General features: G+C 41.6%; 1 protein-coding gene across 2 annotated transcripts in view; it reads left to right on the top strand.

Annotated features, from left to right (window-relative positions):
• Positions 1-10,395, top strand: part of LOC121596328 (chromosome transmission fidelity protein 18 homolog) — a 45,119-nt gene that overhangs the window by 11,136 nt on the left and 23,588 nt on the right. The window contains exons 7-9 of one of the 2 annotated variants that reach the window (XR_006005273.1): positions 1-365; positions 8,904-8,964; positions 9,267-9,521. The exon at positions 1-365 is cut by the window's left edge and continues 89 nt beyond it. Coding sequence is in view for 1 of the 2 variants with exons in the window: in XM_041921175.1 (XP_041777109.1) it covers positions 1-365; positions 8,904-8,964; positions 9,267-9,367 (527 nt within the window). In the remaining variant the exon portion in view is untranslated. Of the gene's footprint in view, positions 366-8,903; positions 8,965-9,266; positions 9,587-10,395 lie in introns of those variants that run through there. The other variant, XM_041921175.1, reaches the window with a different exon arrangement.

Below are 10,395 nucleotides of genomic sequence, written 5' to 3'. Positions count from 1 at the left end.
AGTACCAGCTGAACCCGGATCTCGATCAGTTGTGCAGCTTCGGTGGCGGCTCGGCCGGCCAAACCTCCACCTACTTCGGCAAGCAGATCGTCTCGCGGGAGGTGGAGCTGGAGCAGATGCGTCGGGCACAGCCGAAGATGCTGGAAGAAAGTGCAGGAAGGAGCGGACGCGCTACCGTTGCCGGCGCAAAACCGGGCAAAGGTTTGGCAAACGGTTGGCACAAAGAAAATGCGGCACCGGAGCAATCGGGCAGGAAGGACAGGGAGGGTGGAAGGGGAACGGCGGGCGAAAAGTCATCGCCCGAGCTGCCAAATCATCTGCGCACCCTGAAGCCGAAGCAAATTGTGCAGAAAACGAAGCAAGTGGTAAGTGAAACTCCATTTCGGCATCAGCGTCGTCGTCGTCGTTGCATTATCATTCAAATGTTTTCACTACCGGTAACTACCGGCGGTACGCGAAGTCGACGGTTTCTTTCGCCCAACCGTCCACGGAAAGGTGCAAACAAAGGTGTACCGAAGTACGGCATAAAATCTATTACGCTGAGTTCAATTTATATGGAAAAGATGATTGGAAATTGAGTGCAATCAATCTGCCAGGAGCGGTTGGGCCGCTCCACCAAACCGCGTTCATCGCACAGGTACAATGAAATTGGAATCAAGCCGTTTGCGCAATTTGGTTGTGCGAAGGAGTATGAAAAATGTCCTATTATTATTGTTTAAGCAAAGCTGGTGGTGGGAGGTGCTCGAGATGATGGAAGTAATGTTGCGAAAATTTGACTTGAATCATGAATTTGATGAGTTTTTGGAGTCTTTGTTGGTTCGTTTAACGTGGTATTATAGTTAAGTAAATATGCTTTTTTATGTTGGTGCGCCGGGTATAGAGTTATGGGATAATACGCCCAAACGCTCATACGCCCTGAAAGCTCGCTACTTTCTTTTTGCGTAGCCTCTATTTTGAACCACCCTTCAAGATGCCGTTCGTAGCGCGTGTACTCTGCGTATCATATTTCCATACTTTGATTGATTATTGTATCACATTTTCTGTGCGCTGATGTACCGCATTTGTTATGTGTTTGTGAGTGTTTCTTTGCTTGCCGATGATTCCATCATGAACTTTATTGTTGCGTGAATATTATCTTCTATAAAAATTTATGTTTTTTGTAGTTTTTTTTCTCTTCTAACTTCTTACTGTGGGTTTTGATTTTGAGGGTTTACTGTTGGTCTTTACTTTGTTGTGTGTACCTATACGTAATTGCGTATTGCATATTTTAATTTGTGTATTATTTACAATATTTCATTTAATGGACTGCTTCTCAATGATCTTCTATAATTTTCTTTATGTTTCTGACTTATTTTGTATCTCACTTTCGTTCTCATTTTTTCATATTTTACATTGTAATGTTTTCCTTCAATGTACTTACGAATCTCCTTTATTAAATAGCCCAAAGATTTTATTACATCAGTATTCTTGTTTATGTTTTATGTTTGAATGTATTCTTTTCAATTTATGATTAAATCTTATCAGCCATGCTATTATAAAGTGAGCTTTTATTGAAACATTTGTGACTCGTTTTATCCAGTCGTTTTGGCAAGAAACCGTAGCATGCTTCCACATCGATCTGATATTTCCATTTCCATTTCCAGCAATTTATGGATGGATTATTATGGATTATTTCAAACAAATTGACATTTCGTAATTTATAGATGATCCCTTTCTGCATGAAGTCATGCAGGGTTTTCCAAGTTACTTTCGAATGTTTAAACATTGTTTTTCACCGCGTGCAAGAAGTTATTCCACCATAGAGAAATGAACAACCACTAGTTTACCTCAAAAAGAGACGGTCAAACCTCTGATTATGAAGCAACCCGCAGCATAGGAGGAAAAAACTCGTCGTAACAAGAAGCAGATATAGGGTAGAAGAAGAAGAAGATATAGGGTTTTCCAAGTCAGTTTCGAATGTAAACATTGTTCTTCACCGCATACAAGATGTTATTCAACAGCTATCAACTGGTTTTTTGTTTCAACATGAAATTTCAGTTTCAACACATGATTTTCAACACATAACAAAGAACTGTCAAACTCAATCCAGCTTGATTCGTGTTGAAAATCATGCTGTAGAAATTAAAAATTATTTTATGAAAATGAAATGTCAGATCGATGTGGAACAACATTTTGCATGCGGTGAATAACAGTATTTACATTCGAAAGTGACTTGGAAAACCCTGTATAGAGGATATTCCACAGCACTCTGGTATTTCATTGTCATCATAATCATTTTTAATTTCTTCTGCATGATTTTCAACACTCCATCGGGCGGCTGGCATCATTTTTTACCGGCGTTTGAAGCTGGATCTCATCACTCGTTGGTTGTTGAAGTGTTGAAAATCATGCTGAAAAAGGTAAAAATTATGATAATGGAAATGAAGTATCAGATTGATGTCGATAACATCTTGCACGCGGTGAATAGCAATGTTTACAACTGACTGACTGGAAACTAACTGAAAACCCTGTAACTATACCTCAGGTATAGACCACTGCGTGTTTTCTTTTGTGTTGTAATTTGCAGCAAATTCGTGAATAATTGTTGACCTATTTTTAAACGTTTTGATCTATTGTGAAAAGCATTCATTCTGTGGCGCGTAATTTATGGATGATCGCTTTCGATTCCTTTCTGGATGAAGCCATAACTGACTCACCTGAATTGTAATTATTTGTTGTATTTGTGATTGTTTATGAAAATTGTAACTAAAATGTTAAATTAATTTGTAGATTCGTAACGCTACTAATGATAAAAATTGATGAAACTTTATCAAGAGTAGGCAGTGTATATACAAGACTCTAATAATTTTTCTCCAGGAAACCAATTCCAAAACACGATAAGGAACCACACACACGCCACACATGCTGTGTACCGGGTTGTAATGCCACACCGGTGCCAATTTGCTGGGTAGTTTTGCCAATATAAGTTAAGGCAACGCAACGGGGAGTGATTTGTCCTTATCCCCTATTTTCGATCCCTCCCTGTCCCTGTTCTCTCTGGGCATGTATTGTGACCGATTTATCCTTAGAAATTCGCATCAATTTCCCTGGGCGCCGCCGCGCATGCCAGGACAGAAAGAATATATGTCTGTGTGTGTGTGTGTGTGTGTGTACTTGCAAAAACTTTGCCCCCCCCCACCTCCAAATCCAGAACCGACGGAGGGAGGCGAGTACCGTAGTCCGGGTTTTGATATGATATTCTCTGCCTCGGCATCGGTTGCATTCGGCGGAGAGCGAGAAAATAAAAACGAACCACTCACACCCGTTTCTAGCATGTGTGTGTGAGTGTGTGTGTGTGTTTCTGTGCACCCACAGGGGAATGTGGGTGTGATGCAGCAAAATAAATAAAATAAAGCATTCAATATAATACCCTCCCATCCTGCTCAATCTCCCCCTCCCTGTTACCCCAATGTGTGATGGTCTCCATCGTCGCTTGGCGGTGGGATGCTTGCTGGTGCGCGAAGAAGGAGAAAGAATCGATCAAGTTCTTGCTGCCAGCTTGCTACTTCTTGGGAGAGGGAGGAAAGGAAATGGAGAAGCCTAAAAATGGGCGGATTGGGCAGGCAGGCATTGCGTTCCTCCGGCCAAGCAAACGGTAGAAATATGGCGCCATCCGCCAAGAGCCACAGCCGCGTGCGAACCGAAGGGTGAAATGAAAAATTGTACACAATTTTCGATACATTTGCCACCTTCTTCTCCCGCCCATTCGTATGGGAACCGGGGAGGTTTTTTTTTTGGGCCACCTCTCGGATGATAAGTTTCGGAAGGGTTGTTAGTGCCTGTACGGGTGTGTGTGTGTGCGCCTGTATTTGGTTTCACAAAGGATCAGCAAAGTTGTAAGGAGTTCTTATATGGTGGCTCATGATGCTTCTCAAGTCGCTTCTTTCTCGATGCCTTTTGATAGGGTAAGCAGGCAAGCAACTACTACAGAAGGAGACATGGGTGGAGAATGTGAAGCATGTGGGAAGGGATGGCAAAAAAAAGGGTAATTTAGAGTTATGCCATCAAGGATCAATTTGAGATGTATTTTTTTATTATTCAGATTGATTGCATACATTCCGGGCGCCTCGGATCGATGGCAGTTTTTCACTCACTGCCCGTTTTTTTTTTGCAACCCTTTTCCAACTCGATAGCACTTTATCATGGTGGAGGGCAAGTTTTGTTTGGTAATAGTGTATGTGGGTATTGCGTGTGTGTCAACTTTTTTTTATTCTTGTTATGTTTGTGCTTGTGTGTTCATGATGAAGTTTTCAAATTGATGCTTTTTATAGACAGAAAACTCATTGTTTGGTAATAAATCACATTATACAACACTATTTGTACACTTAGAGCTTTTAAATCAATTGTATCGCAATCGAGACGAAAACATGTGTATGGGTGTGACTATCTAACTGTTTGAATGTTGATACATTAACTATTTACTCTTGATTACCTTTGAAGATGATATCCTTTGAAGATGGTCAATGGTTTGCTTTGTGGTTGTCAATTTCAACACTTACAATTTTGAAAATCTATGATGTCCCTTGTTTCATTGTAAAATTATTTAAGTACCAGGACTTTACGACCATGGCGAGCTTGATACTTTGTATGACAGTAAGATCGCCGTCATTGTACCGGCACCTTCCAAAGATACGGGCTCAAAGATCCTTCTGAAAATCTTCCTATCGAAAGCAGCCGATTGGGTTCCTTAGTTTTTATCTTAGTTTGGTTGGTGTTGACCCTTGACCCGTGGCATAGGCAAAACCCTGGACGAATTCAAATGCGCGTTCGTCATCCATACATCCATCACCCCTACTTCAATGTACCAAAATCGTATCTATAAATTTGCTGCAACAGTAAGGACACTCAGCTTAAAGCACTTTCTATTAGTAAAATTATTCCTGAGTCAGAGAAAAATATTTTTCCAAATATTTTCAAATCCAAATATTTTGAAACAAAATCCATATCAGCGTTACGGTCTCAATTGTGACGACCAGAGGTGATACTCAAAACGATTGGTGTGACCAATACATGGTTCGTAACTTTTTTTAATGTGATCAATTCTGTAAAATGTCACTGACATAGTCATGACAAATTCCGACTGAAACAAAATCATGTCAGCGTCACGAACTCTACTGTGATGATCAGAGGTGAGACTCAAACAGTTGATGCGACCATCATATGCTTAGAGACATTTTGTGCAACCAAATCCTTGGTCAGTCAGACTTGGTCGCGACATTTTCTGTCGGTGATCATCACATATCAATCATCTCATCATAAAATAAATGAGCTTGCTTTTACGTTCAAATGTTCGCTCAAACCCAACATACAAAGCAGACGTAGCGAGAAAGAATGCTCATTTTGATGTTTGGGACCACTCGCCAAGTATGTTCCAAGAATGTCGTGAATAGCATGCATGTTGTGATATATCACAAAATGTCGTGACCAAGTGAGTGATCAAGAGTTGGGCGCTAAACAAAATGTCACCAAGCATGTGATTGGCTCTCCAACTTTTTGAGTCTCATCACTAATCATCTCAGTTGTGTGCGTGAGCTGATTTGAGCTTCGTTTCAGGCATGAGAATTGGTGACAGAAACAGTGACATTTGGCAGCACTGTTCACAGGCAGAAAAAGTCATGATTATGCTTGCGCCGGCATAATTTTCATCTTGTCAGTCAGAGTGTCGCGTTTAACTCAAGCACTCGCATGTCGTGTTCGGCATGTCATGACACACTTTCATTGAGTAGCAGCAATGAGCATCAAGCTATCACGGGTATGTTATTTGTTTTCTTTGGTGAACTTCTTGTGATGCTCATGACATTTTGCAGCACTGGTCTAGAACCCATGATGGACTTATTTTGACTGTACCTCGTCATATCAATCTTTTTTTTTTTCATTCGCTCTTGTTTTTAATGTTTGTGCAATTGTATTGTATTATATTTTCCACTTTATAGAACATTGATCAAAGAACGTTTATTTTTCCTTCTAATGTGATCGATGCCCTGGTATTCATGCTCTCTATTTGTTTTTCCTGTAGTTGAGGTGTTAAAATGTGTAATAAGTTTCATTACTACACATTCTTCCCTTATTATTCAAATCACGATCCAATACAAACTTCTGCCAACATTGCTCCATGCTTGATCTTCATCAATTAGCCGCCATTTGTTACCATTGATTACCATTCATTTTCGACTGATTGCATCATTTAGTGCCACAAATTCCATCGACTGTGTTTTCCTAATTCTTCCCCCATTACCCGTATTTCCTTGCTCCTTGTGCAGTGGCAGTGGCAAACCAAACCAAACCTGGCTAATGCATAAAACCATTTACTGCTCAGCATGCTGCTGATACTACTACTACCACCACGAAACACCCTCCCTTTGCCTCCCATCGAAATGTACCTCGTTTGCATGCGAATCGAGTAATAGTGCCCACAAGTACCGCCACGGCGGCTGGACGGCAACGAAAATCAACCAAAACGCCCGGATACCATTAGAGGATTTATTATTATTTGCCACTGATCCCCCCACAATCCGCTGTGTGTGTGTGTGTGTTTGTATGGAGGGATGGTTTTCCTTGGCGCGCTTTCACCCGGCACACACCAACCGTCCAATCCGAACCGGAAGGATTGTTGGTGAGCGTGTGCTCGTTTTTTCTTCAGCTGGCCCATTTGCGCTAGCTGAATACTTAAATAAAAATAAGATCATTATACTTCGCACGGGTGGTTTTGCCCGGGGAAGCCGGGGATCGGGAGCAAGGAATGGATTATTTTTTGCTGGCAACACCATCACGAGTTCCGGGCCGGTTGAGTGAAGCACACAGCCAGCGGGGGTCGCCAATGGGTCGCAAACGTTAATCGTTGTCCCGTGAAGACGAGCGGAATATTATATTATTCTCCACTCGTATACTGGACGGAAGCTGCCGCCCTCTCTCTGTGTCGATTATTCTATCTGAGTGACCGCCGGTGGGTGGGGTGTAGTACCAGCGGCAGTGTAATAGTAATAAAAACCAATACGAAAGGCGCTACAGAAGAAGCAGCCACGTCCGGGCAGAGAGCGTACATCTTCGTACCGATTCGTGTTTGTGTCCGTGCTGGGCGACGGAAGTTGAACCTCGGATCGGTTGGATGGTGGGCTGTGTGAGGTGTCCGAACCGTGGGTCCGTTCAAGCATGCTTTTATACGTGTAATTACATAAACGGAAGCACGTTCAAGGATTGCTAGCAGAGCGGAGGCAATGCCAGGAAGGTGAAATCAAAGTTTTGTGACGTTTGTGTGATTGTCGTTTTCATCCTGCTCTCTCGATTGCCAATTCAACAAGAGTGTGCAGGATTGTGTTCTCTCCCTGGCAGCAATAATTGTCCTTGGGCTCACACGTAATCTTGTGAGATTTTCCTTCCTTTCCTTTGTGGAGCCAGTGTTTACGGCTCGAGCCAAAAGCCAATGGCCAATTTAAGCAGCTCAATCGATCGGTTAGTAGTGTGGAAGGAGGAGCCGTCTTAGATGCATTACAGTAACGTGCTGTGCTGGGCTGGGGCTGATTGCAAACGATGGGCAGAAAAGGTAATTTTTTCTCTATTTTTCCCGCTCTACTTATGCGGTGTGGTGTCCTCTTCGCTCTAGTGGCATCCTGTGGAGCATTTCCTCCTCCGAAAAAAGACCGGTGCCCGTACCATCAAAAAGCAATAAAAGTAATCATCTTCTTCTCCACTCGTTTTCTATGCTGAACCTTCCCCATGCCTTGCTAGGCGTTATTTCTTTCCCAAGGAAAGGATGTTTGGAAGAGGTCTTATGGCAGTAGGGAAGCGCCTCGATCGCTTTGTTGAGAGGTTTCGTTTCTTTTCCTGGCGACCGGAAGTGGCGATGGTTCGGCGCTGCTGTTGTAAAGAAGTAGCGTTTTGGCCCAAAATCACGCTACCTACCCAGCGGGCGCGCACAGAAACGAAATCTCGCTCGTTGGAACGGTTTGGAACGGTGGAAGCCGCCGCTTCACTTGCCGAACGTAATTCAGTGTGTTAAACAATTTTCCGAGTAACCGGAAACCCAAACGAAGGGAAATTCAGTTGATTTATTTTTATTGCATCTTAACGATGTGTGTGTGTGTGTGGTGGCCGGTGGAGGGCCACCGTAATGAAAGGAAGCAAATAATCCACAACCGTTTTGTTGGTTGAATTGGGTTTTTTTCGCCGCGCAGGTTCTTTGCTTGGTGTGTGCTTCTAGCATCCAGTATGATTCAGCGGTTAGCGGCAGGAAAGCTGTATATATATCATGCTGTGAGCCTCGGAGATAGCACGCTTTCATATAAATAGTCGTGTTTTTGGATGGGAAATTTATTGCGCAAATATTAAACGTTTCCTGTGTTGCGGAGAGAGAGACAGGGAGGGAGCAAAAAGTTAAAGAAGAGTCTATAAAAAAGCTATACAAAATATAGATAATATAGTGCAGTGTGATAATTCATTCTCCATACCTTCAATTTATCGCTCTCGGTTGAAAGTATGGAATGGAAAACAAAGTTCGAATCTTCCCACAAAAAAAAGCAAACTCGAGATCGTCCTCCCAAATCCAATGTGCCCTTTATACTGTTTAGGTTCAAATTATGTGTCAATTTACGACAACTTTTGCTGTCCAATCCTCCTACTATTTTTTGTTGGGGCTTCGCAAAGGAATGGGTCGGTGACCAGTGACTGGTTCAACGTTTTCTTTTGTTTGCTACGGGAAGGTTTCAAATCCCTTTTTCTCCTGCTTTTGTTCAACATAAACCCTTTCTACAGCACAGCAGTTCGCTTTCCTTGTACGTTCAACCTCTTCTGTGTACCCTTTATGACCTTTGCAATCTCTTGCACAATCCTTTTTTATCGTTTTATTTTTATCTTTTTTTTTACACCAGGTTTCGAAGGACTTTTTCGGTCGGATTTGCACGAAGGAAACGGCGCTGTCGGTGAAGGAGGGTAAGTGTGTGAAGCACGTGTGACAAATCAAATTGTTTATGTGTCTGGTGTGGTCGGTTGTAGAGGAGTCCTGCTCGCTTCAGTGTGGCCGTTTCTTGTAAATTACTTTACTTTTTGTGCTTCTAATTTAGCTTGGTTGCTGTTTGTTTCTTTTGCAATTTGGCGTTTTGCTAGTTGGTGGTTGATATTTGTTACCACGGTTTTGAGAAATAATATTTTTGAAAGTTGACTTTCAGCACATTCACACACATACATACAGAAGAGTAATGCTTTATCCATTTTGCTTTCCGTTTTTATTTTAGGTGGAACCGATGCCATTGTGAAGAGTCCCATTTGGTACCGATACAAGGAAGGTTTCAACAATGCAGTGCGGAAGGATGTAACGCTACAGGACTTGATGTGAGGAGCCGGAGGAGTGTGTTTAAAACTAGTAATTTAATAAACCGAAACATAAATGCTAAGAAGATTGTGTGATGAACTGGAAACATCTGAATGAATATGTGTTTGCTCAATTTAGCAAGTAATATCTTACTGCTTGCTACGTGGAGTTAAAAAAGGTAGGCTTTCTTTTTATCCTTTTATTTATTGCTGCTTTTGTTATATTCTTGGGCTTTCTTGTATTTCCATAAATTGTTGTCAGACCGTTGTGAAGAATAGAATAAGCCTGTATGTTGCAAAATTATGTAGAAAACAAAATTGTGTCGAAATTCCAACAAAAGCGGATTACTTAAAAATATTAAAGAAGAGTTTCACTAGTCAGTACATAGGCTGCGCAACGTTTGTTTTAGTTCATTTACTCTTACACTAGGATCGACAATGCTGTCAACTGCAACATACGAGGCGATCCTTAGAGATTCTTGCTTCTATTCCTCTTCTTCTTTTTTTTTCTTTAGCACAACAACCGTTGTCGATCAAGGCCTGCCTGTGCCCACTAGTGGCCTTGGCTTTCAGTGGCTTACTGATTAACACATAAGCAGGATAGTCAAGTCCTACGTATGGGGGCACAGTCGCATTCGGGCTTGAACCCATGACGGGCATGCTGTTAAATCGTACGAGTTGACAACTGTACCACCAGACCGAGATTCTTGCTGGGTACCTGAAAATAAACCTGTTCTAGAATAATCGAGGTGTCAGTGTAACCGCTTATAAGCTTATGTATCAAAGTACACTGAAATCTCAGATTTGTTTTGCGACAATCGTAGATTTTTGTTTAGTTAATCGATTACTTTTACTGGACAATCGAAAAATACTTGTGCTAAAATCGTCAAATATCGCAGTTTTTTTTTATTTGCTACAATTGTAGATTTTGTTGCGATAATCGCAGCGTTTTTGCGACAATTGTAGGATTTGTTCATATTCACATTCATATGTTCTTCACAATATATTCTTATGTACTAATATAACGTAAAATTAAAAAAAAAAACGGCAGTA

Source organism: Anopheles merus, chromosome 3R, assembly GCF_017562075.2.
Source record: "Anopheles merus strain MAF chromosome 3R, AmerM5.1, whole genome shotgun sequence".
In the NCBI taxonomy this organism is placed as follows: Eukaryota; Metazoa; Arthropoda; class Insecta; order Diptera; family Culicidae; genus Anopheles; species Anopheles merus.
Note: the sequence above shows the minus strand (reverse complement) of the source record. Positions and strands in the feature narration are given on the sequence as shown.